This window comes from Chiloscyllium punctatum, chromosome 24 (assembly GCF_047496795.1).
Source record: "Chiloscyllium punctatum isolate Juve2018m chromosome 24, sChiPun1.3, whole genome shotgun sequence".
Classification (NCBI taxonomy): domain Eukaryota; kingdom Metazoa; phylum Chordata; class Chondrichthyes; order Orectolobiformes; family Hemiscylliidae; genus Chiloscyllium; species Chiloscyllium punctatum.
Genome location: NC_092762.1, coordinates 86379407 through 86407109, shown reverse-complemented (window position 1 = coordinate 86407109; position 27703 = coordinate 86379407). Strand labels below are relative to the sequence as shown.

The following is a 27703-nucleotide window of genomic DNA, read 5'->3' as shown; positions in this document are numbered from 1 at the left end:
ATTTACATCTGATTAATGCAGCTAACCTACACATACCTGAACACTATAGACAATGTAGCATAGCCAATTCACCTAACCTGCACATCTTTGGACAGTGGGAGGAAACCCACATAGACATGGGGAGAATGTGAAAATGCCACACAGACAGTCGGCCAAGGTTGGAATCGAAGCTAGGTCCCTGGCACTGTGAGGTAGCAGTGCTAACCACTGAGCTACCATAGAGTCATAAAGATGTACAGCATGGAAACAGAATCTTCAATCCAACTCGTTAAAAACAAGGACTGCAGATGCTGGAAACCAGAGTCTAGATTATAGTGGTGCTGGAAAAGCACAGCAGGTCAGGCAGCATCTGAGGAGCAGGAAAATCGACCTTTTGGGCAAAAGCCCTTCATCAGGAATTCGGTCCGACATATCCATGCCGACCAGATATCCCAACCCAATCTAGTCCCACCTGCCAATACCTGGCTCATATCCCTCCAAAACCTTCCTATTCATATACCCATCCAGATGCCTTTTAAATGTTGCAATTGTACCAGCCTCCACCACATCCTCTGGCAGCTCATTCCATACACGTACCACCTTCTGAGTGAAAACGTTGCCCCTTAGGTCTCATTCATATCTTTCCTGTCTCATCCTATAACTATGCCCTCTAGTTCTGGACTCCCCCACCCCAGGGAAAAGACTTTGTCTATTTATCCTATCCATGATTTTATAAACTTCTATAAGGTCACCCCTCAGCCTCTGATGCTCCAGAGAAAATAGCCCCAGCGTGTTCAGCCTCTCCCTCTAGCTCAAATGCTCCAACCCTGGCAACATCCTTGTAAATCTTTTCTCAACCCTTTCAAGTTCTACAACATCTTTCCAAAAGGAAGGAGACCAGAATTGCATGCAATATTTGAAAAGTGGCATAACCAATATCCTGTACAATCGCAACATGACCTCCCAACTCTTGTACTCAATACTCTGACCAATAAAAGAAAGCATACCAAATGCCTTCTTCACTATCCTATCTACCTGCGACTCTACTTTCAAGGAGCTATTAACCCACACTCCAAGGTCTCTTTGTTCAGCAACATTCCCCAGGATCTTACCATTAAGTGTATAAGTCCTGCTAAGATTTGCTTTCCCAAAATGCAGCACCTCACATTTATCTAAATTAAACTCCATCTGCCACTTCTCAGCCCATTGGCCCATCTGGTCCAGATCCTGTTGTAACCTGAGGTAGCCCTCTTCGCTGTCCACTACACCTCCAATTTTGGTGTCATCTGCAAACTTACTAACTATACCTCTTATGCTCAAATCCAAATCATTTATATAAATGATAAAAAGTAGAGGACCCAGCACCGATCCTTGTGGCACTCCACTGGGCACAGGCCTCCAGTCTGAAAAACAATCATCCACCACCACCCTCTATCTTCTACCTTTGAGCCAGTTCTGTATCCAAATGGCTAGTTCTCCCTGTATTCCATGAGATCTAAACTTGCTCACCAGTATCCCATGGGGAACCTTGTCGAATGCCTTACTGATCACATCTACCACTCTGCCCTCATCAATCCTCTTTGATACTTCTTCAAAAAACTCAATCAAGTTTGTAAGACATGATTTCCCATGCACAAAGCCATGTTGACTATCCCTAATCAGTCCTTGCCTTTCCAAATACATGTACATCCTTGCCCTCAGGATTCCCTCCAACAACTTTCCCACCACCAACGTCAGGCTCATTGGTCTATAGTTCCCTGGCTTGTCCTTACCACCCTTATTAAACAGTGGCACCATGTTAGCCAACCTCCAGTCTTCCGGCACTTCACCTGTGACTATCGACAATACAACTATCTCAGTAAGACGCCCAGCAATCACCTCCCTCACTTCCCACAGGAGTTGATGATCACTTTATTGGGATTGTCGCCCCAAGAAGTTTGATCTAGTTCACTAATGCCCTTGAGGGAAGGAAATTGTCATCCTTACCAAGTCTGGCCTACATGTGCCTCCAAACCCATGGCAATGTGGTTGACCCTTGACTGCCCTCTGGGCAATTAGGGATGATCAATAAATGCTAGCCTGGCCAGTGATGCCAATATGCTGTGAATGAATGCAAAAACCACTTGACTGGCGACACACTCACCATCTTAAATATTCACTCCCTCTATCATTGACACTCAGTAATAGCTACCATCTACTTCCATCTAGAAAGAGAAGAGCATCATGTATTTGGGAACAGCACCTCCTGCAAGCTCCCCCCCCAAGTCATTCACCATCCTAACTTGGAAATATATCGCTGATCCTTCACTGTCGCTGGGTTTAAATCCTGGAATGCCCTTCCCTAAGGGACATTGTGGGCCAACCCACAGCACATGAATTGTGGTGGTTCAGGAAGGCAGCTCACCCCCACCTTCTCAAGGGGCAACTGGGGACAGGCAGTAAATGATGGCCAGCCAGCAACATCCACATCCTACAAATAAATAAGAAGAAATTCTTAATAAAGTGAAGTAACTGTGAAAAATAACCCCAAGGATGGTGTGATTGGCCCCAGCTACACCAGCGCACTCCCCATAATGGAAAACATATTTTGTACATACCCATGTCATTTAGCCAGTAGGCAATTTTCTTGTAAACATCGTCAAAAATTGTAATCACAACAGCTAAAAAGATTTTAGGAAAATAGGTGACAATCCGTGGCAATTCTTTGATACTTGACACAAATTCCTGGAAAATGGGAAAGCAGAAAATAAATTATGAACAAAGCATTGGGTATATTTGAGAAAAGAAAGCCCTCTGAATCAGTCTCAGGCTCGCAGAATTATTATTGGAGTGCAGTGACTATTCTTGTGTAGTTCACTGAGCCAGCAACTCAATATTAGTAACATCTGAAATAAAAGATTAAAAATCCGTTTATAGTAGTGTTGGTTTAAGGGATAAATATTGACTAGGTCACTAGAGTAAATCCCCTGATCTCTGGATAATTTTGTGGGTTCTTTAATTTATAATCCTAGTTAAGTGACAGGAAACAGGGAGTTATAAATGGGTATTTTGCAGGATAGAAAAAGGTTATCCCCAGGGGCCATATTAAGACCACTGCTTTTTTTGATTAGTTTTTTGTTGAAGAAAAGGGACATGTTATCAAAGTTTTCTGTTTTGCACTCATCAGGACTGAATTGCAAGAATATCAAACTTCAATGGGAGCAACAATTTATAGTGCATAAGAAAAGGGTGCTGATTGGTTAGCAATTGATTGGTTGAGGTGTTGCCATGGGGAATGCACCAGGGAACATTTAACCCTCAAGTGTTTATTTAACTTCAAATCAGGGAAGTTCACTCTGATGGGCCAAGGCATTGCCTTGTAAATTGTACAAGGGAATGGTTAGTCCAAACATTTGGTTTAGATGAAGGACATATTGAACAAATGGACAGGACCCTGGGAATGGACACACGACAGCCTCTAGCAAGAGGTAGTGATCTGCATTGCAAGCTCGACTGATAAACTTAAACTGGATATTGTTGTGAGTCTCAGCATCATTGGGCTTGTTTAGCAAGTGTTGTCCAGTTATGGAATCACATTTAACATTGGACAATACGTTTAATATGGTCAGTAGTCTGCATGTTCCAAACATGAAGGGACATGCTGTTTGATACAAACTACCCATCACTGGACGTACAGCTGATAAATCTGGCATTACACCAGTACCTGAGTATATCAAACAGTGGGTCTCCTTGGCTGTTCTGACTGTGTTGGTAAAAGAACCAAAAGCATTAAGGAGAGACAATTTTTATGCAGTGGATGGTTAGAAGGACACTGGCTAAGAGAGTCGGACACAGGTTCAGTTGTGCCTTTCAAAAGAGAATTGGCTATGTGCCTGCAGACCATTTTACCAGGGTTATGGAGAAAGGATAGGGGAGTGGGACCAGATTCATTTCTCTCGCACAGAGCTGGTTTCACCCTGACAGGCTGAATGGACTCCCTCTGCACTGTAATCATTTTAAAATTATATGATACTAATAAACAAATTATTTTATGTCTCATCTGAAAGACCACTATTGGCAATGCAGCACCACCCCCCCCCCCCTCCAAACCCCACTGCTGCCCCAGACCGTAAGTTTAGATTATATGTGACAATGTTTAATTTGTTAATAAATCACAATTCTCAGAGAGCTGTTGGACAAAGCTGACACAGACAAAATACAGAGGATACTGGAATAGACCACAGCATTACGCTGCATACACTGGGTACCACTGGCTGATGAGACTCTGTTGCAGATTGGAGCTCTGTAACATCCCTACAGTGGGAAGCCCATGAGACTGGTTTGTGCCTGATCCCAATAACTCTCTCATTCTATTAAGCATTCCTCTGACCTGTACCTTGACTATGTGAGTTCAAAGTTCATCAATGCAACATAATGGAACATAAAGAAAATATTTTATTCCATGAACTATCACCTTGTATGAATTATAATTAACTGGGTTTGGCAACTTATTGACCATTGGGATTGCACATCAGAAAAGAATGGGAAGGGGCGTGGGTCCATTGTAATAACGTACAGAGGGAGAGAATGGGAAGGGGCTTGGGTCCATTGTAATAACGTACAGAGGGAGAGAATGGGAAGGGGCTTGGGTCCATTGTAATAACGTACAGAGGGAGAGAATGGGAAGGGGCTTGGGTCCATTGTAATAACGTACAGAGGGAGAGAATGGGAAGGGGCTTGGGTGCATTGTAATAACGTACAGAGGGAGAGAATGGGAAGGGGCTTGGGCCCATTGTAATAATGTACAGAGGGAGAGAATGGGAAGGGGCTTGGGCCCATTGTAATAATGTACAGAGGGAGAGAATGGGAAGGGGCTTGGGTCCATTGTAATAATGTACAGAGGGTGAGAATGGGAAGGGAGTTGGGCTATTTGGGATTATGTACAGCAGGAGTAATTGGGAAAGGGTTTGGACCAACTGGGATTATTTTTTGATAGCAGTAAAAGAGAACTGATTTTATCGGTTAATGTTCTTTGCTTGCATTAGACTTGCAATGAAATGTAGTTGGGCTACAATTCTCTAAGTCAATGTGTTTGATATTTGTAGAGCTAGATCTCGAATGAATATTTTTCTCTTAAATTGTGGAACATCCTTGGGAATCTGGACTCAAATTATGGCACACAAGGCTTCCCATTTCATGTTTACAAAACAGCTGCTGTATCCTCACAAGAAGAATTACAACCATCCTTTAATCACGTTGTACAAGGTTTCACAAATGGGTCATCTGTGAGACAGGAGGCTGGTACTAACCTGCAGTTCAAAACAGATTAACATGGTGAAGAAGACCACGCAGAGACAGAAGAGACAGACGGGAAGACTGACAAAGTACTGGAACAACCTCCGTTTCCAAGGTGGATAATAGAAGTCCTCGCAACCTGTAACTGGACTGACACGCTTGACACCCTGCCAGGGATGGGGGACAGAGAGAGAGAGATGGAAAGTATTAAAATGGCAACTGCTCTACCCAAGACTGTGAGAAACAGCAGAGAGTTGTGAACACAGCCTGGTCCATCACGCAATCCAGCCCTCCATCCATTGACTTCATCTATACTTCCCAACGCATTGGAAGCAACCTACATAATCAAAGACCCTCCCACACCAGTCACACTCTCTTCCATCCTCTACTGTCAGGCAGAAGATATAGCCATTTGTATATACGTATACGCGCTGTTATCAGGCTTTGCATGGACCTTTTTGATGTTAATGCTGATCTCTCTTTCTGTATCTTCTCTGTGGCGGTAACATTGTATCCTGCACTCTGTCCTGTTACCTTGGTGTATTTGTATTGTCCAATTTGCCTGTAAAGTGCATTAGACAACACTTTTCATTTTACTTTGGTACACGTGACAGTAATAAATCAAATCAAATCATTAAAATATCAAACAGAAAATCGTGAGATACGGGTTTATCATATAAGTCAGGAATTTGGGTTTTAAAATAGCAATAAAATAGATTTTTCATTTTAGTTTTCTGAAGATAACTTTTTCACTAAAGAGATTAGAAGGTCATTTGGAACAGTAAACCAAGGACATCATTCCCAAGAAAGCAAGTGATTTAAGTTAAATGACTTCATTAGATACCTGGGTTGTTAATTAATGAAGCGTTTGCAACGCTGGGATTTAAACAGAAACAAATAGTCAACTAATAGGTGGAGAAAAAAAATTATGTTTCAGTTCAGGGAAGTATCAGATTTCATCCCAGCAGAAGGGCAGCTTGCTGGTTTGTGAGAAATCCTCATGCTGTGGGAGTTTAATGAAATCTCCAAGTTGTGAAAGTTTACAAAAGTTTCCCGACTGTCGGAACGGAAAACAAAATCCAGAGACAATCAGAACTGGAAAGATTCAATTAAATCAGAAATGGGAAAGTTAAATAGGAGTTATGCTTTACTGAGATTGAGTATCTGTAAAGAATATTGCTGGGGAAAAGAGATGAATATTTGGGCTGAATCTCAACAGAAATTGATTAAAAGTCAGTTTCTTTGACAAATGATAGGTTCTTTCTACTGGATTGAAAGAATTTTCTGAAACATTCATCCCAAACTCCCCTCATTAATTATATACCACACCCAGGCACCTTCTCATTTAATGCTAGTCTGATTCTCTCACTCACTAGAGCTGGGAGTATTTTCCACTGCCAGGATATCTCAGAACCCTTGTCACCAGGGCCATGTTTGCTCTGGGCGTCTTATTCTTATCCCACAACTTTTATCCGTCAGTCATGATACTTTCCCTCTTTTGTTTCCTGCAGAAGTGAGTGGGAAGCTCGTGATCTCTGTAGTCAAGGGGGCGGTTTAGCATGACCTCTCCTCCTCCACCTCCACCTCAGACAGAGCACAGAGACTAGAAAGGTTGTTTCCTGCACCATCCACCAGCTCAGGTACTGACCCCTCAGGTGGTTACATTAGCTGGATCAGAGTCGGGAGCGTGGTTGGTGGCACTTCACTGGCCTATCCCTGCAGCTGGCCAAGGGAGATGTGACCCAGTCCGCTGGCACTTGGAGCTCTCCAAGAGACCAAGCACCTGCTCTGACCCAGGCAGAGAAGCCTTTGGTGTTTGACAATCAGCAATGCCCTTACCATGCACTAGCAGGGACAGGGGCAGCAGGGTTTGAGGGCAGTGGGCAAACTGTGTCACAGGGTGCGGGCCTGCAGCAATGCAGTGGGGCACCTGCTGCTTCAGGCATATGATCATCTGGCTGCCTCCCACGCACAGGTTGGCAGCTGCCATGGAGAACCAGGTCCAGCAGGCTCAGAGTCTGCAGGGTATGCCCACAAACCTGCACTCCATCCTATTTCTGAGGGGACGTTACCCTCAACCCAGGTGTCCCATCCACCAAGGAGGCACAGTAGTGCCATTGGCACCCGAACCACAACAGGAATCACATACAGTCCCCTCCTATCAGGACACTCTGGGGGTAGTTAGGACATGCACTTTGACTCTTGTAACCCCTTTTGCATCCCAGCATTCCGACTCCAGCCCCAGCGCTCCGACTCCAGCCCCAGCGCTCCGACTCCAGCCCCAGCGCTCCGACTCCAGCCCCAGCGCTCCGACTCCAGCCCCAGCGCTCCGACTCCAGCCCCAGCGCTCCCCTTGAACAGTTTAACATGACAGTCCCACTGATGTGTGAATGTGGAATAACAAGGATCTGATCTCGATGTTTCACACTTAGTTGGAAAACGTGACTGTTTGGTCTTGAAGTCAAAAAGGGTCTTGTTTGTCAGCTCACCCTATTTTCCTGAATTTCTCTCCATAGCCCACATTGCTCAGGGCCTGTATGGATTTAATGGCCTGTTACTAAACCTTTACATTCTCTGTCAGTAAGAAGCGTGATTTCCTGTTCAGATTACATTATGGATGTTACTGTGTGTAAACCATGTGCGTAAAGATATTCGCAATATGGGAGTCATTCTCACCCTGAACTGGGTCCTGGGCTCCTCAATAAGCTCTGCTGGCCGGTCGAGTGTTCCCCATCTGTAGGCGAGCTCCGCACTCTGGCGCTTCCAACCTTCCAGAAACAAGGTGGTCCACACAACATTAAACAGGGCAAAAGCCACACAGATCACATCACGGCTGGTCTGTTAAGGAAAGAAAGACTTGCATTTATATAGCACCTTTCATGACCTCAGGACATCCTAGAGGGCCTTATTGCTGATGAAGGGCTTTTGCAGTGCAGTCACCTGTCGGAATGCAGGAAACGTGGCACACAGCATAAACTCACAGAAAGCAACGTGACGTTGTTAACCAATGGCTGAAGGTTAAATATTGAGGAGAACATTCCAATCCTCCTTTGAAATAGTGCCCCAGAATCTTTAGCATCATCTAAACAGGGCAGGTGAGGTCTTGGTTCAGTCTCACATCCAAAGGACAGGGTCAAAGATACAGGTACAAAGGAGAATATTTTGGCATCATATACTTATAACAATGGAGATTGAGGAGTGATTTCAGGCCTCTCTGTAGATTTGTCAAAGCGTCCACTGTAAACTTTACCTGGTCTGACTCCGTAAATGTCCAGAGTCCAAAGCCAAGGACAGCTGGGTATATCATGCACCACGTGTAGTATCCGAGCCAGGAGAAATACATTGCGATTTTAACACCAAAATATTCACAGATCTCATCTGCAACAGAAAAGAGAGAAGACAGACCCATCAGCTTATCGAGTAGAGAAACTGGTAAAGTGAAGGCCTTAGTGGGCAGCAGAGATCCATTGTGGAGAAGGCCCCACCATGCAGGAGGTCTCACAGTGCAGGGAGCTCCACCGCACAGGAGGTCCCATGGTGGAGAAGGCCCCACCATGCAGGAGGTCACACAGTGCAGGGAGCTCCACCGCACAGGAGGTCCCATGGTGGAGAAGGCCCACCATGCAGGAGGTCTCACAGTGCAGGGAGCTCCACCGCACAGGAGGTCCCATGGTGGAGAAGGCCCCACCATGCAGGAGGTCTCACAGTGCAGGGAGCTCCACCGCACAGGAGGTCCCATGGTGGAGAAGGCCCCACCATGCAGGAGGTCTCACAGTGCAGGGAGCTCCACCGCACAGGAGGTCCCATGGTGGAGAAGGCCCCACCATGCAGGAGGTCTCACAGTGCAGGGAGCTCCACCGCACAGGAGGTCCCATGGTGGAGAAGGCCCCACCATGCAGGAGGTCTCACAGTGCAGGGAGCTCCACCGCACAGGAGGTCCCATGGTGGAGAAGGCCTCCATTGTGCAGGTAGCCCCACGGTGCAGGAGGCCCCACGGTGCAGGAGGCCCCATGTCACAGAATGCACCAAGTTTGACAAAACTGGAAAAATTAAATAAATCAAGATTTAGCGATCAGTTTGTGAATTGCCCACCTTAACATTCTGTCATGTTTCTGAAATGTCGGATAATCTTTCACTTACAACGTACAATGTTTTAGTGAATGGCAGTCCAGGTACACACCTACTGGCTGTGACTCACACACGGCCTGAACCCACGATTTCACCAGTCGGTTAAGGATGCGCTGCTCGTGGATTGGCAAGACTTGCTGAATAATTCCCCGAGTCAGGAGCTCTGCAACTAGACAGTACACAGGCTGGGTCAGTATCTGTCTAGCTCAACAGGAATTCCTATTCCTCTTTCTCCCATCCTCCAACATTCTCGTGCAGATCAGTTCGATTGTGGCATATCGGACAGTATTGGATGATGATTTAGAGAGATACAACAGCAGGAGAATGGCTCACAACACTCACTCAGAGAGCTGGGACAGTCATGATGGAATGAATGGCCTCCATTTGCACCATAACTCTGTGATTTGGAATTCTCTTCCCCAGAGAGCTAAGGCTGGCTCTTTGAATAGATTCAAGGTGGAATTAGACAGAGTTTTGATTTGGGTTTGGGGTGGGGTGGGGAGGGGGTTGATGGGGGTGCTGAGTGGGTGGTGTGGACAGGAGAGTATAGTGGAGTTTCAAACCAGATCAGCAATGATCATAAGTGAATGGGGGGGGCAGGCTCAAGGGGCTGAATGGAGTACCCTTCCATTGACAGTGCTATCACTATTGGCACAGAGACCAATATTTACAAGGAACCTATGAGCCAGGATTTACAGGTAGAGAAGATCCCAGATTGACAGACTACAGGGAGACCACCCTAACCCCCAGCCCCCACTGGGTCATAAAGAACACTCAGAGTTGGTCTGGAGGGTGTTGTAAGGGTGATGAGCTCCAGGCTCAATGGCAGCAATTGGTCATGTGCCACTTGCAAATAGAACTTCTACGACCCCACCTGAGTGTTACGTCACTTACTGATTGGCTGTCCCTCCAGGAAGTGGATGTTGTGGAGACTTTCCCCCTGCTTTGCTCGCAGGTTCTCAAGCCAGTATCTGATAATACTCTGCCGCTCCTGAGGAGGAAGACACAGATCATCATTTCATTTTGATTCAAACCAAACCCTCCCCATCAAGGCATAAGAGAATTCAGCATATCCACATCCAATTACAGTGACATTTACAGCAAGAATCAGGCCATTTGGCCCAACGGTACCCTACTGGTGCTTATCCTGCACACCATCCTCTTCCCAACCCTCTTCATTGCACTCTCTCAACATCTCCCTCGAATCCTTTCTCCCTCATTGGTTAATTGAGTTTTCCTTTTCTATGTGACTGTACTCTATTAGCAAACCCCTGAGTCATTATTGATTGTAACACAATAATTTCAAAACTAAATTGTAATTTCTGTTTGTTGTACAACTGTCTCTCTCTCCCTGTCACTTTCTGTCTGTCTGTTTTTCTCTGTCTCTCTTTGTCTGCCAGTCTCTCTCTCTCTCCCTCACTCTCTGCTGTTCTGTCTGTCTTTCACCCTGTGTCTCTCTTCTGTCTTGCTCAGTCTCTCTCTCACACACTCTGCCTGTCCCAATATTTCGTTCTGTCTTCTGTCTTGCTGCCTGTTTCGCTCTCGCAGGAAAGGCTGCAGAAGAAGTGATAGTGGCTATCTCTGTGTTGCTCTATCCTCACTGTCTGGGATATGTACCTGTGCTCAGTAATTCATGGGGGCATAAAACATGAAGAAGGAACAAAGGGAAAGGGTCCATTCAAGTCACATTTTATAGGTAAGGACTGGTTCGTAAATCAGAGATGGGCTAATGTGTGAGAGACATAATGATACAGTTTTGGAAAGGAATAGATCAGAGGCAGAGAAAAAAGGATTTTTGAATTGAAATTGCCGTGTGGTTAAGGAAAGTTGTACACAGTAAGATCCCACAAACATCAATGTCATGACTGACCAGATAACATGTTTCAGTGAAGCTGACTGACGGATGAATATTGGTTAGGATACTGGGGACGTCTTCAAAAGAGTGGTTATGAGATCTTTTACATCCGCCAGAGAGGGAAAGTGAGGGATGTTGTTGGGTGGAGGGGGTGCGGTGTATTAACATCTCAGCTGTGGGAGAGCACCTCAGAAAATGCAGGGCACCCTTAGCCCTGCACCAGGAGCCAGGCTCTGTGCTGAAATCCCCTCAAACAATAGGACTGTCAGTGAAAATCCCTCCAGACTCACCTGAGAAGTGAAGAAATAGATTTCATTCTCAATGTTTTCATAGATGTAATCCTCATCACAGGAAAAAGCCCTCGATCCTCCCCCAAACTCCTCCTTCACTGGCTTCCTCAATCCTGTTTCCTCAGCCCCTCGAAGTAAACTGCACAGAGAAATCGAGAGAGAGAGAAAACAGACAGTCAAACATCTAACTGCAGTAAGGCCGACAGTGTACATGCACTGCCCTTAAATCATCGCCCCATCCCAGACTCACTCCAGCCAGAAGTGGTGAGGCATTACTGCTCGACTGTTAACCCAGAAGCTCAGCGAATATTCTGGGGACCCTGGTTTGAATCCTGCTACGGCAGATGTCAGGAAAAAAAAACATTTGGTTCACTAATTTTCCTTTAGGGAAGGAAACTGCCATCCTTACCTGGTCTGGCCTACATGTGACTCTAGACCCACAGCAATGTGGTTGACTCTCAACTCCCTCTGAGCAATTAGGGATGGCTAATAAATGCTGGCCTGGCCAGTGATGCCCTGATCCTGTGAATGCATAAAGAGAAAAGGAGGATCTCCCCGGCACTCCTGAACCAATATAGGCCCCATCTCACCCGAAACAAATCCCCGTACAGCCTGGCTCCCACATACTTCTGATATGTTGCTGTCATGAAGAATGCATAAACGTTGGTGTGTTTATGATGCCGAATCTGAATGATCAGCTCAGGGATCCCAAGTCGGATGTGGTTCAGTAACCAGAGCAATGTGTGGTCATCGGTGGTATCTGTGGGAAACATGAAATAAATACCCCATTAATACGAGGCCTATTTCTTATTCAGCCTCAGAACACTGGCATCATAGGCAAGACCAGCTAATTATTACAATACCACACAACACAGCATCTGTGGAGAGAAAAACAGAGTTAACATGCAACTCCTCTTCAGGACTAGGGTTTATTGCCCCTCTCTAATTACCGTGGAGGTGCTGATGGTGAGCTGCCTCCTTACACCACTGCAGTCCTTATGCACAACAGGACAGTGCTGTTAGCAAGGGAGTCCCAGCATTGGCCCAAGATTTGTACTGAGGGAGTGCAGTACTGTCGAAAGTGAGGTGAGACATTAAATTGACATGCCAGGTGCCCTCTTTGTTTGTTCATTTGTGGGATGTAGGTGTCACGGAGTAGTCCCTAATTGCCCCCAGAGAAGGGGGTGGTGACCCACATTCTTTAACCACTACAGTACATTCACAATATGCTGAGGTGGGGGGTGGGGTGGGAGGTGAGAGGGAGTTTCTGGATTTTGACCCAGCGACACTGAAGGAACTGATTTTTCCAAATCAGGACAGTAAGTAGCTTGGACCATAAGACCATAAAGCCTAGGAGCAGAATGAGGCCATTCAGCCCGTCAGGTCTGCTCTGCTAGGCAGTCATGGCTGATATGTTTCTTTCTTTCATGCAGAGGGTGGTGTGAATACTGAACGAGCTACCAGAGGGAATGGTAGAGGCGAGTACAGTTCCAACCTTTGAAGACATTTGGACAGGTACGTGAATTGGGAAGGTTTACAGGAATATGGGCCAAACATAGGCAAATGGGACTCATTCAGTTTAGGAAACCTGGTTGGCATGGACATGTTGGGCTGAAGGGTTTGTTACGATGCTGTATGACACCATTTTCCCACCTTCTCCCTGTAAATATAGATCCCCTTACTAATCAAGAACCTATCTATCTGACTTAAAGACAGTGACTTGGTCTCCACAGCCTTTTACGGCAATAGTTCCACAGATTCCCCATCCTCTGGCTAAAGAAATTCCTCCTCATCTCAGTTCGAAAGAGTTACCCCTTCTCTCTGAGGCTGTGCCCTCGGGTCCAAGTCTCTCCTACTCATGGAAACAACTTCTCCACATTCACTCTATCCAGGCCTCTTAGCAAGAGCCCCCTCATCCTTCTAAACTCCATTGAGTATAGACACGGAGTCCTCAACCACTCTTTATCCCTGCGATCATTCTTGTAAACCTCCTCTGGACCCCCTCAACACCAGCACATCCTTCCTTAGATATGGGACTCAAACTTGCTCACAATATTTCAAAAGCGGTCCCCCTACACTATCCCAACATCATCATGTGCTTATCCAAGGACTGTTTAAATGCCCCTAATGTGGCTGAGTTAACTATGTTGGCTGGCAGGCCCTTACCATGGCCTTACCCCTCTTTGAGTAAAGAGCCTGCCTCCGACATCTGTCTTAAATCTATCACCCCTCAATTTGCAGCTATGCCCCCTCAAACAATCTGACATCATCATCCTAGGAAAAAGACTCTCACTGTCCACCCTATCTAATCCTCTGATCATCTTGTATGTCTCTATTAAATCCCCTCTTAGCCTTCTTCTCTTCAATGGTTACAGACCAAGTCCCTCAGCCTTTCCTCATAAGACCTTCACTCCAGACCAGGCAACATCCTGGTAAATCTCCTCTGCCCCTTTTCCAATGCTTCCACATCTTTCCTGTAATGGGGCGACCAGAACTGTACACAATATTCCAAGTGAGGCCGCACTAGTGGATTGTACAGTTGCAGCATGACATCATGGCTCCAGAACTCAATCCCCCGACTAAGAAAACATAAGACTCTGTGTGTAAAACCAAGTACTCTGCAAACTCATCCATAAAGAATGGAAGGGAGCTTGCAGGTGGTGGTGTTCCCAGCTATTTCAGGGTGTATTGAAATGATTCTGTAGTTAAACCAAAGCTCGGGCATTCTCCCAATGTTCAGGGCCAAGACTTATCACCCCTGTTAATCTTGCAAAAAAGCAGATTATTTGGCACTGTCTTACTGTTGTTTTTTTTTGGGATCTTGCTGTGCATAACATGGCTGTCAAATTTGCAACATTACAACAGTGGCTGTGAAATCCTAAGGGATGTAATGAGATCATGGAGGGCGCTACATAAAGGAAGAGTCATTTGACCCAAAGCATTAATTCTGATTTCTCTCCATAGCTGCTGTCAGACCCACTGAGACTTTCTAGCGCTTTCTGTTTTGATTTCTGATTTACAGATTCTGCAGTTCCTTCAGTTTTTATTTGCAGCAGATGTGCATATGCTTTTTGAATGTGACCTGTTCTTGTGATGTGCCTGTCCCTCACCCCAGTAGCTGCTTTCCCATATATAAAAATGAAATTTGTTACTGCTCCAGTGGATGGATCAATTAGTCACTGTCCCGTTCCTCAGCCCCTCAGCTCCCAACTCACTCTGACCTGGTATACAGCGGGGGCACTGAACCCTGGATCTGGCCTGGTATACAGAGGGGAGGCTGAATCCTGGCTCTATGGAGAATCAGATTTCAGTCTTCAGGTCATCGGGTGATGAGCATGAATGGGAGAAACAGTCAGGGGAGGGACAAGCTGAACTCTGACACCAGTTTTAACAGGACAGATGAGGACGAGAGGCAGCGGAAATCTAATCTCCTACAATCTTGCAACTCACATGTCAGCTGCCCAGTGACATTCTGAGACTTATCTCAGCAATGAGGTCACTGAAGGCATACAGCACTCCCCACCCCTACTCCCAATCTCTAAATGTGAGAGAAAGTGTTGATGTGCCGGTGTATATATGGTTGTATGTCTGTGTCTGCGTGTGTGTCTGTGATTCTGTGAGTGAGTACATGCAACAGTGCGTGTCTATCTGGAAACTAGCTTTCGAGTTTAAACTGTAATCACTCCCTCAGAAATACATGAAATTTATAAAAATATGACAAAACTTTCAGCCTAATCACCTTTGCTGATCCTAACACCCCATAAGAACACCCTCCCCACTTAACCCACCTCACTGTATCATTCTATCCTTTTATTCCTTTCTCCCTTGCGTGTTTATCCAGCTTTCCTTTAAATAGATAAAAACTATCCACCACACCAAGTTCCACTGTCTCATCAGTCTCTGGATAAAGACATTTCTCTGAATTTCAGACAGGATTTATTTGTGATTGTCTGATATTTGTAGTCCCAAGGTTTGTCTTCCCAACAAGTGGAAACATCTTCTCTACGACTGTCTCCTTAAACCTTCTCATAATTTTATTTCATCTTTTCTCTATTCGGCCACCCTTCAGTTGTTAATTTTAATCCAAGAGAGAACATTTTTTGTTAAGGAAACATATTAAGGGAAAAAGGCCAAGGGCCTCTCATTGAATGGTGGAATAGAGGGGCTGAGTGGCCTAATCTTGTTCTTACATTCAGGCTTTGCTGCTCAATCTGCTTCTAATACAGTATCTTGCCCATTCTGATACTTGTGGATAACTAGCCTGTATTTCACTGGGGAGTGGGCATTAATCCAGGATGCGGCCTCCTCTTGTATTGGTCCAGATTTGGAATAAAGATGCACAGCCACTGGACAAGGTACAAAAACAATTCAGCTTAAATAAAGCAGGGGCCTGGGATGGCCTAATGGAGGCCTTCAAAACGATGGAAACATGCGATTGGATGGACAAAGTAATGTTTACACTTGTTGGGGAGACCAGAAGTAGGGCAATCAATGGGAAACAGTCAGTTGCTAACAAATTCTATTAGAAATACAGGAGAAACCTCTCTACACTGAGAATAGTGAGACTGTGGAACTTAGGGAAAGTTAGTGGAGCTACCATTAACTCTATCGATACCTCTCATTATTTTATAAACATCTGTCAGGTCGCCTCTTAACATCCTACGCTCCCAGAAATAAAAGTCCAAACCTATCCAGTCTTTCTTTATAACTGAAATCTTCTATACCTGGTAACATCCTGCTAAGTCTCTTCTGAACCCTCTTTAGTTTAGATTAGATAAGATTACAGTGTGGAAACAGGCCCTTTGGCCCAACAAGTCCACACCGCCCCGCCGAAGCGCAACCCACCCATACCCCTACATTTACCCCTTACCTAACACTACGGGCAATTTAGCATGGCCAATTCACCTGACCTGCACATCTTTGGACTGTGGGAGGAAACCGGAGCACCCGGAGGAAACCCACACAGGCACGGGGAGAATGTGCAAACTCCACACAGTCAGTCGCCTGAGGTAGGAATTAAACCCGGGTCTCTGGTGCTGTGAGGCAGCAGTGCTAACCATTGTGCCACCGTGCCTATATCCTGCCTGTAACAGGGCAACCAGAACTGGACACAGTATTCCAGAAGAGGCCTCACCAATGTCCTGTACAACTTCAACATAACGTCCTAACTCCGATACACAAAGAACTGAGCAATGAAGGCAAGTATACCAAATGCGTTTTAACCACCCTGACTACATGTAATGCAACTTTTAAGTATTATGTACCTGCACCCTATGTCCCTCTGCTCTAGTATTATGTACCTGCACCCTACGTCCCTCTGCTCTAACATTATGTACCTGCACCCCTACGTCCCTCTGCTCTAGTATTATGTACCCGCACCCCTACGTCCCTCTGCTCTAGTATTATGTACCTGCACCTCATGTCCTTCTGCTCTAGTATTACATGCCTGCACCCCTACTTCCCTCTGCTCCAGTATTATATACCTGCACCCCTACGTCTCTCTGTTCTAGTATTATGAACCTGCATCACTATGTCCGTCTGCTCTAGCATTATGTACCTGTACCCCTACATCACTCTGCTGTAATAATATGTACCTGCACCACTATGTCTCTCTGCTCTAGTATTATGTACCTGCACCCCGACATCCCTCTGCTCTAGTCCAGAAACGTCGATTTCGAAGCTCCTTGGATGCTGCCTGAACTGCTGTGCTCTTCCAGCACCACTAATCCAGAATCTAGTATTATGTACCTGCACCCCTACTTCTGTCTGTTCTCGTATTATGTACCTGCACCCCTTTGGCTCTCTGTTCTAGTATTGTGTACCTGCACCCCTACGTCCCTCTGTTCTACAACATTATCCAGTACCAATGTAAAGAGCAATCAACATTTATACTCTGTGACAGGACAGGGCTGATTGGTTAGAAGTGAACTCTGATTGATAAACATGTTCCTTGGAAGATGCACCAGTTAGATGATGACTGACAGTTAAGTGTAAAGTTTTGCTTAAATATAAAACAGGCAGATTGACTCTAATCAATCAAGACATTGTCATGAGGAATGATCCAGAGAATGGCTGTTGCCCATATTAAGTTGAAACAGACATAGTATGTGTGTTCATGTTCTTTCTGTTGACAAAGAATAAGGACCTGTTTATTAATATATGCAGCTTCCACTACATGCAAGTATATATCACACTGTGAGCCTGACTGACAATCTTAAACTAGTTGTCAGCACAATTATTAGTGCATTCTGGATTGCTTAGCAAATGCTGTTCAATCATATGTAACGTTGAATGCTGTGTTTTGCACTTTGCAAGCTCGGGGTGGTTGGGTACAATCAGTACCTTGCTTGTTCCAGTCAGCTGAAAAGGCATGTTGTTTGATGTGATCTGCTAATCTTTTGAGATGTATGTGTAAAATACTGAGCATTACACTGGCAGTGAAACTGATAGACCACATTACGCATTGGTCACCATTACCTTGGCATGCAGGTTCATAGCTCCGTGAAAGTGGAGTCGCAGGTAGATAGGGTGGTGAAGAAGGCATTTAGTACACTTGCTGTCAATGATCAGTTTATTGCATCTACAAGTTGGGATGTCATGTTGCAGCTGTACAGGACATTGGTTAGGCCGTTTTTGCAATACTGCATTCAATTCTAGACTCCTTGCTATAGGAAAGATGTTGTTAAACTTAAAAGGGTTCAGAAAAGATTTACAAGCACGTTGCAGGGTTGGAGGGTTTGAGCTACAGGGAGAGGCTGAATAGGCTAGGGCTACTTTCCCTGGAGCATTGGAGGCTGAGGGGGGACTTACAGAGGTTTATAAAATCATGAGGGGTATGGATAGGAATAGACAAGGTCTTTTTCCCAGGGTAGGGGAATCCAGGCTAGAGGGCATAGGTTGAAGGTGAGAGGAGAAAGATTTAAAAGGGATCCAAGAGGCAACTTTCTCACACTGAGCATAGTGCATATATTGGGGGAATGAGCTGCCAGAGGAAGTGGTGGAGTCTGGTTCCAATGACAATATTTTAAACGCATTTAGATGGATACATGAATAGGAAGGGTTGAGAGAGATATGAGCCAAATGCAAGTATATGGGACTACATTAATTTAGGATATCCGGTCAGCATGGATGAGTTGGACTTTGGGTCGGTTTTTTGTGCTGAACATCTCTATGACTACCTTTAATTAGATCATTTATCATTAGGTATTGATCAATCTCATGAATGTGCCGAAGGCCATTAATGTTTGTCTGGAAACATGCCCAGTCTAACTCATGGAAGTGCAAGGTATCTCAAAAGACTGAGCAATAGATGAGGCTGCCTATTTCAGGGGGCTACTACACAGTATCAAGATGGATGGTGAACCCGAAAGGGGAGTCAGAAAGCTGGATTCAATTTAAGTTTGGTGGGTTTTGGAGGGATGAGACAGGAGTTCATCAGAATAGTCTGTATAGAATTGTTCTGATCAGCAGTGACAGACGTTCAAAAAAATGGTAGAATGCAAAGCCTCTACATAAAGCTCAGGGGCACAAGCTGTACTCTGTAATTAGACAATCTTGATCAACAGAAGTAGTGAGAAATTATGTCGAATCAAAAAGAAAAAGCATAGTGGGAGTACCAATACCACAAACTCCAGTTTGTCATCTGCACCTTCTCAGGGCATTTAGGAATGAGGAACAAATGCTAACCTTGTCAGCAATGCCTACAATCACATGGAAGAATAAAAATAATGCTGTTGAGGTTGAGGACCATTTTAAAATGTCATGAGACAAATTAGTTTATTAGGCAATGGTGTTAACTATTGGCTTGTGGAAGATGGTCGTGGTCTTTGGAGATCAGTCTCCTCAGCTCCAGGACATCTCTGCAGGAGTTCCTCAGGGTAGTGTCCTGGACTCAACCATCTTCAGCTGCTACATCCATGACCTTCCCTCCATCACAAGGTTGGATGTGGGGATGTTCACCAATGATTACGCAATGTTCAACACCATTTGCAACTCCTCAGATACCGAAGCAATCCGTGTACAAATGCAGCAAGACCTGGATAATATCTAGGTGTGGACTGACAATAGCAAGTATTATTTGTGCTACACAGTGCCAGGTAATGACCAGCTCCAATAACAGACAATCTAACTATTGTCCCTTGAATTTCAATGACGTGTCTATTACCGAATGCCCCATTATCAATATCCTGGGGGTTACCACTGACCAGAAACTCAAACTGGAATAGCCATATGAATACAATGGCTACAAGAGCAGGTCAGAGGCTAGGAATCCAGCATTAAGTGTACCTTGACCTGACTCCCCAAATCCTGTCCACCATCAACAAGGCACAAGTCAGGAGTGTGATGGAATACTCCCCTCTTGTCTGGATGGGTGCAGCTCCAACAAACACTCAAGAAGCTTGACACAATCCAGTACAAAGCACCCTGCTTGATTAACACTACTACCACAAATATCCACTCCCTCCACCACCAACGCTCAGTAGCAGCAATATGTACTATCTATAAGATGTGCTGCAGGAATTCACCAAAGATACTCAGTTAGCACCTTCTAAACCCATGACCACTTCCATCTAGAAGGATAAAGGCAGCAGATACATTGGAACACCACCCCATGCAAGTTCCCCTCCAAACCACTCACCATCCCGAAAACAAATCACCGTTCCTTCAGTGTCACTGGGCCAAATTGGAACTCCCTCCCTAACAGAATTGTGGGACTATCTCCATCATGTGGTTGAAGAGGACAGCTCACCCTTTCACCTGCCCGAGGATAACTAGGGAAACAGCAATAAACTTTGGCCTAACTGGCGACACCCACATCTATGAATGAATTACAAAGAAGCTGTGATTGAATAAATGTGGTAACTGGAAAGGAGACACAGAGACATCAGCTAATTGGGTGGAACAGCTTGAAGGAGGAGGAGCTTATTGCCTTCTGCCTGCTCTAGTGATCAGAAGCAATGAGCTCCATTGGAGATGGTCCAGGGAAATGTTTCTCCTGATTTATAAGCAGTTCATAAATTGGACCCTCTTCACTACCTCTCTCTGAGACAGACTGTTAACTGCTCATATGTTAATTGACATTCCCATACACTTTAGCTCCTACAATAGTAGCAGTTTGTTGCTTGGCAACTACAAAGGATGTGATGCTGCCAATGTCCATGTTCTAGTAACCTGATTCCATGCTTGCCAGTGAGCCGCTCTCAATCTAAAGTTTACTGTGTGATTAAGAGAAGATGAAATTCAGTTTAGGAGACAGTATTGGCACCAGCACCAGGGGGCCAAAAAACCTCCCCTGTCATATTGTAATTCCAGGGAACTATTGTGGGAATCACACAATCTTCTTATTATTCTCCTGGTTGTTTCATTGAGTGAGTGTCAGGGGACAGAGAGTTGAGAGATCAGGGCAGGTACTCGAATTGGCAGCACGTGGCATCCCATAATGGTCAGTGTTGGGGTCTCAACTAATTATCACATTTTTTAACAACTTACGTGTTGGAATCGAGAATCCAAGTTTACCGACGATACTAATGGATGACATCAGAAGTGTTAACATTTAATCAGGAAGGGAATCAAGGGTTATGGGAATAAAGTGGAGTTGAGGGTTATGAGATCAGCCATGATCTCGGTGAATGGTGGAGCAGACTGGATGGGCTGAATTGCCTCCTGCTGCTCCTATCTGTTCTGATCACATGGTGAGGCCAGTGTCCAGATCTTCTGCCTGCAATCTGTGTCCAGATTTGAGCTCCTTGTTTGAAAACAGATGTAATTTCTTTCAAAGCAATTCAGAGAAGGATCACCTAACCCACTCCTGGGGTAAAGGACTCATGTAAGAAGGTTGAACATTTTCGGCCTGTACCTGTTGCAATTCCGAAGAATGAGAGGTGATCTTGCTGAAAGGAGGTGGAAGAGGACTGATTTAGGTGAATACCAGGAGGATGTTTCACCTCGTGGGGAACTTGGAAATAGAGTTTCCAAGTAAGAGGAGTTTCCCTTTTTAAGACTGAGGTGAGGAGAATATTTTTTTTTCTCTCAGAGAACTATTAGAATATGGGATTCTTTTTCCAGAAAATACTGGTGATTAGGTCTTTAAATTTATTCAGGTAGAATTAGATCGATTTTTCGAGATGAGGGAGGCAAATGTTACAGATGCAGAGAAGAGAGTGGGGTTGAGACCACAATTGTTCAAGGAGGCAGCTCACCACCACTGTCTCCAGGGCAGTTAGGGACGGCAATAAAAATGATCGCCCAGCCAGTGATGTTCACACCCCATGTGAATAATAAAAAAAAATGATAATAGACAATAGATGCAGGAGTAGGCCATTCTGCCCTTCGAACCTGCACCAAAGGATAGAGCATGAAGGATAGAGCCAGCTTAAAGGGGCCAAATGGCCTACTTGTATCCTATGTCCAATGCATCTTTTACAAAAAGTAATGATAGATTGTGAATGCGTCAAACTTTAGCAAACGAATTTCAATAACAGCAAATGTGAGGTCATTCACTTTGGATTTAGAATGGGTAAAAGAGAGGAACATTCAAAATAGTGACAAGCTGGAAATGGCAGTGGGCCAAAGAGAGTTGAGGATGGTCCAGGGTCATAGGTCACTACAATATCATAGAAATGTACAAAAACTAGTCAAAAAGCCAATGGAAAGCTGTTTTTTTTTGTTTTGAGCACTAGAGTTCAAGAGTTGAACAACAACATGCCAAGATCTACAGAGAAAAGATTAGAAGGGAGACCAAATTTCCCTGCTCACCCAAACTTCCAATCTCAGCACCCACCAGATTTTCCGATGCATTGCTGAGATTTCCTGATGTTGGGATCGCAGTGGTGTTCTCACAATCCAGAATCATTACAGACAGGAGGCTATTCGGGCCATCAAGTCTGTGCCAGCTCTCTCACTCAGTGAGCATCTCACTCAGTGTCATTCTCCTGCCTTCTCCGTGTGACCCTGCACATTCTTCCTTTTCAAATAACTGTCCAATTCCCATTTGAAAGCTTCGCTTGAACTTGTCTCCACTGCACAGTCAGGCAATGCATTCCAGATCCCAACCACTCACTGTGTGAAAACAATTCTTCCCCACATCATTTTTGCTCCTTTTAATAATTACTTCAAAACTGTGCCTTCTCCTTCTTGACCTATCCATGAGAGTATTTTCTATTTACTCTGCTTCCCCCTCTCATAATCTGGAATACATTACTCAGATCTCGCCCCAAGGAGAACAGTCCCAGCCTTCAGGACTTATTCCTTATCTCTGGAGCCGTTCTCATGAATCTTTTCCAAACGCTCTCCAAAGCCTTCACATCTTTCCTCCCCTCTATGGCCCAGAACGGAATGTAATATTTAGGTTCAGGTCAAATTAATGTCTTATATTCATTCACCATAACGTGTTTATTCTTCAAACCGCTGGCCCTATTAATAAAATCTGGAATATTGCTGGAAAAAAACCCAGTACTTTTGTCAAAGCGTTTTGATTTACATTCATCAGGACATTCACAAAAATGTCAATGAAACGGGGAATAAAGTTCCATGTTATACCAGAGAGTGTTGGCATCCATTATTTCTCTGGGCACAGCCTTGACCAATCAGAGCTCACTTGCCAACCAAATCAACACCCTGTTCTTGTGTAATATAAATGTTCTTGCCCTTTATAATCGATACTTATCGTGAATTGTCCTCACAGGTGCAAGACAAAAATCTTTAACATGTGTCTTTTTTTTCAAAAAACTACTCAAGTTCTACATTACCAAACCGCCAAACTCTAGGACACTGTGCACTGTCTCCACCTGACCTTCCACCTTTAATGACACACACACACACACACACACACCCAGGACCCTCTGCTCCTATATCCCCTTCAGAAATGTCCCCTTCATTTGATAGGAAGGTTGTGAGAGGCCAGGACAGAGTGAATAGAAATAATTCTCACTTGGGAAAGGAGGAGAAGGTTATGTTTTAAAGTCATTGATAAAAAAGGCAGACGTGATATGAGGAAAAATGTCTTCATATTTCTCCATGTTCTCTGTATCAAAATGTAGTACCTCACATTTCTCCACATCTGACCCTATTTGCCGATTTCACTAACATCTCTGTCCTTTTGAAGTTTTATGCTGTGCACCTCATGGTTTATATGCTTCCAGGTTTTGTGCCACCTGCAAATTTTGAAATTGTGTCCAATAACCCAAGGTGGAAGTCAGTACCAGGGGGTAAAATTCCCTCCCTAAGGGCATTGTGGGTCTACCCACAGCACATGGACTGCACCAGTTCTGGAAGGTAGCTCACTCCCACTTTCTCAATGGACAACTAGAGATAGGCAGTAAATGCTGGGACCAGCCAGTGACATCCACATCCCACAAGTGAATGAAAAAATATATATCTCAGAAAAATCCAGATCCCAACACTGACTGCTAGAGTTCTCCACCCCAAGCCTTCTCCCAGTCCAAAACCATCCATTAACAATGCTCTTGTCACTCAGCCAATTTGCTATCCAATTTTGTGCATTTCCTGGCAGAGTGCTCCCTGGGTGCATTCTTCCTGAAAGCAGCTGTTTTAATTGGTGTCTTCCGTGCTCGCAGTCTTACGGAGGCTGGGATCTCAACACTCCAGGTTCAGATTTAGTACCCGGGCAGGCTGGAGGGGAGCTGTAGGGGCTGCTCGGGCAGGTTAGAGAGCAGCTCTCCTCAGGGGGGGTGGATTTATCAAAGCCAAGAGGCCTTCAAACTGCGGCAGAAATGTGAGTGTCTTGTTTGGGTCACAGATGTGGACTTTCTGACTCATAGCCCTTTGCTGGGGGTGTGAAACCTCTACCTCCTGTAGCCCCTCATTTACCACAGGGGCAAAATTAAAAATCGCACAATACCAGGTTATAGTCCAACAGGTTTATTTGGAAGCACTAGTTTTCGGAGCGCTGCTTCATCATCAGGTTATCTGAAAAGCTAGTGCTTCCAAATAAACCTGTTGGACTAATAACCTGGTGTTGTGTGATTTTTAACTCGGTTCACCTCAGTCCGATGACAGAACCTCCACCTCATGGTTGTCACAGGGCGGCAGCCATTGCTGAGGTGGAGACCTGTATATAGGTTGGGGTGAGGGTTGGATGGGGGGGCTACTCCCCCAGCAGTAAAAGGCTGGCAAAATTCAAAATCCTCCAGGGCTTTCATCACCTCCCGTGTGTCCCTTTCTTTGTGATCACTATTCCCACTCCCCTCCCATCCCTGGGAGAGTTCCTCTGTTGGTCAGAATGTTTTGGGATTCAGTCCTACTCCAATTCCTCATGAGCTTTCCCTAGCCTCCCCCCCACCCCCGACATTCCATCCCCAAACCTACAACCATGAGGCCCAGAAATTGTAACACTGAGCCAGTGACTCTTATTTAGGATGTTACTCTTACCTGGGAAAGTCATCAGTACATCGCAATTCTCTGTTGGAACTGACTTCATCCAGGATTTATGGGACATGATGTAGCGTCCCGCCTGCAGGAAGCTTTTGCCGAACAGTTTATCTTTGAAGACAGAGAAACAGAGTGAGCAGACAGGACACACGAGAAAGAGACAGAAGATGCAGTAACATTGGGCTTGCATGCAAACAGGTAATGAGCATGTTGAGAATGTTCTCATACTCCAGTGCAGCCTTACCCTCCAGTGCAGCCACATCCTCTAGTGTGGCCTCACACTCCAGTGCAGCTTCACTCTCCAGTACAGCCTCACTCTCCAGTGCAGCCTCACTGCCCCAGTGCAGCCACATCCTCCAGTGCAGCCTCACTGCCCCAGTGCAGCCACATCCTCCAGCGCAGCCTCACTGCCCTAGGCAGCCTCTACCTTTCAGGACAATCTCGCATCCCTCAGTGAAATCTCTCTCCAGACCAACCTCACCCCTACGTAAATGTACCAGCACAGTGCTACCTTGCATCCCACATGCTCCGTATACACAGCGCCGTTCACCCAAAGACGGATCTGCTTGCTGTGTACAGTGTGCTCAGTTTCCATTTCACCAGCAAGTCCCTGACATAGGCTGGGCTCTTTGTCAGACAGAAGCAGCTTTTACTCTGTGTTTTTCAGGCCCTGGAATGGAACATAAGCTCAGCAATGGAAACACGACCTGTCGCTGAGGAACAACAAGTAGTCACTGGCGTGTCAAGCCAGGAGATCCAGGGCTCTAATTGCACATCGACAGCTCCGGGCAGCTGACCAGCAACAAAAGTTAACAGAAATTTTAACCAGCTGCAGACAGACTGAGATACATAGACAGCGGCAATCTTCAACTCTTCGCCCAACAGACAATGACCAATGAAAGTCTCATAATCCCTAATGACCTCCTCCATTGTGCGTTCTAGTTGAGACAATCAGGGAATGGGGGAAAGGTAAAAGAGGTGGAGGAGCAGCATTGCTAATCAGGGATAGCATCACAGCTGCAGAAAGGGAGGTTGTCGAGGAGGGTTTGTCTGCAGACTCAGTAGGGGCTGAAGTCAGAAACAGGAAAGGAGCAGTCACTTTATTGGGAGTTTTCTATAGGCCCCCCAATAGCAATAGAGACACCAAGGAGCAGATTGGGAAGCAGATTTTGGAAATTAGATTAGATTAGATAAATGTGCAGAAATAACAGGGTTTTGTCATGGGTGACTTCAACTTCCCTAATATTGATTGGAACCTCCTTAGTTCAAATAGTTTGGATGGAGCAGTTTTTGTCAGGTGTGTCCTGGTTAATTCCTGACTCAATATGTAGAAAGGCTGACTAGAGGGGAGGCCATATTGGATATTGGCAACAAATCATGCCAGGTGACAAATCTCTCAGTAGGACAGCATTTCAGTGATAGTGATCACAACGCATGGAAATCATAGAAGCCCTACTATGTGGAAACAGGCCATTTGGCTCAACAACTCCACACCGAACCTCCGAAGAGTAACTCACCCAGATCCATTCCCTACCCTATTACTCTACATTTCCCATGACTAATGCACCTAACCTACACATCCCTGAACACTACAGGCAATTTAGCATGGTCAATTCACCTAACCTGCATATCTTTGGACTGTGGGAGGAAACTGGATCACCCGGAGGAAACCCACACAGACACGGGAAGAATGTGCAAACTCCACACAGTCACCCAAGGCTGGAATCAAACCCAGGTCCCTGGTGCTGTGAAGCAGCAGTGTTAACCACTGAGTCACTGCTCCGCCCTCAACTCCCTGACCTTTACTGTAGTTGTGGAGAGGGATAGGAGCAGATGGTATGGAAAAGTATTTAATTGGGGGAGGGGGAATTACAATGCTATTAGGCAGAAATTTGGGCACCTAAATTGGGATCAGATGTTCTCTGGAAAATGCACAATAGAAATATGGAGGCTGTTTAGGCAGCACTTGGTGATAGTGCTGGATAGGTTTGTCCCACTGAGGCAAGGAAGGGATGGTAGGGTGAAGGAACCTTGGATGACAAGGAATGTGGAACATAGAGTCAAGAGGAAGAAGGAAGCTTACTTAAGGTTGCGGAAGCAAGGATCAGACAGGGCTCTAGAGGGTTACATGGTAGCCGGGAAGGAACTGGACTTAGGTGAGCTGGAAGGGGGCATGAAGATGCTTTAGCAGGTAGGATTAAGGAAAACCTGAAGGCATTCTACACTTATGTGAGGAAGAAGAGGATGGCCAGAGTGAGGGTAGGGCTGATTAGGGATAGTGGAGGGAACTGGTGCTTGGAGTCGGAGGGGGTAGGGGAGGTCCTTAATGAATACTTAGCTTCAGTGTTCACTACTAAGAGGGACCTTGACATTTCTGAGGACAGCATGAAACAGACTGATATACTAGAACAGGTTGATGATAGGAAGACGGATTTGCTGAAAATTTTGAAAAACATAAGGATTAATAAGTGCCCTGGGCCAGTTGGTAATATACTCAAGGTTACTGCAGGAAGTGAAGGAAGAGATTGCTTCATCTTCGACGATGATCTTTGCATCCTCACTGTCCACTGGAGTAGAGCAAAATGATTGGAGGGTGGCAAATGTTATTCCCTTGTTCAAGAAAAGGAATACGGATAATCCTGGGAATTACAGACCAGTCAATCTTACGTATATGGTGGGCAAATTATTGCTGAAGATTCTGAGAGAGAGGATTTATGAATACTTGGAAAACCATAGTTTGATTAGAGATAGTCAGCGTGGCTTTGTGAGGGGCAGGTCATGCCTCACA

The 27703-nt window shown here is 45.2% G+C and overlaps 1 protein-coding gene across 2 annotated transcripts in view; it reads right to left on the bottom strand.

Annotated features, from left to right (window-relative positions):
- The window catches only part of ano8b (anoctamin 8b), a 123317-nt gene that overhangs the window by 39713 nt on the left and 55901 nt on the right, over window positions 1-27703 (bottom strand). For both annotated transcript variants that reach the window (XM_072594405.1, XM_072594406.1), the window contains exons 2-10: window positions 24916-25026; window positions 12154-12286; window positions 11527-11665; window positions 10276-10372; window positions 9434-9550; window positions 8504-8631; window positions 7930-8091; window positions 5268-5420; window positions 2577-2703 (exon numbers count right to left, since the gene is read on the bottom strand). In XM_072594405.1, the coding sequence (XP_072450506.1) occupies window positions 2577-2703; window positions 5268-5420; window positions 7930-8091; window positions 8504-8631; window positions 9434-9550; window positions 10276-10372; window positions 11527-11665; window positions 12154-12286; window positions 24916-25026 (1167 nt within the window). The remainder of the gene's footprint in view (window positions 1-2576; window positions 2704-5267; window positions 5421-7929; window positions 8092-8503; window positions 8632-9433; window positions 9551-10275; window positions 10373-11526; window positions 11666-12153; window positions 12287-24915; window positions 25027-27703) is intronic.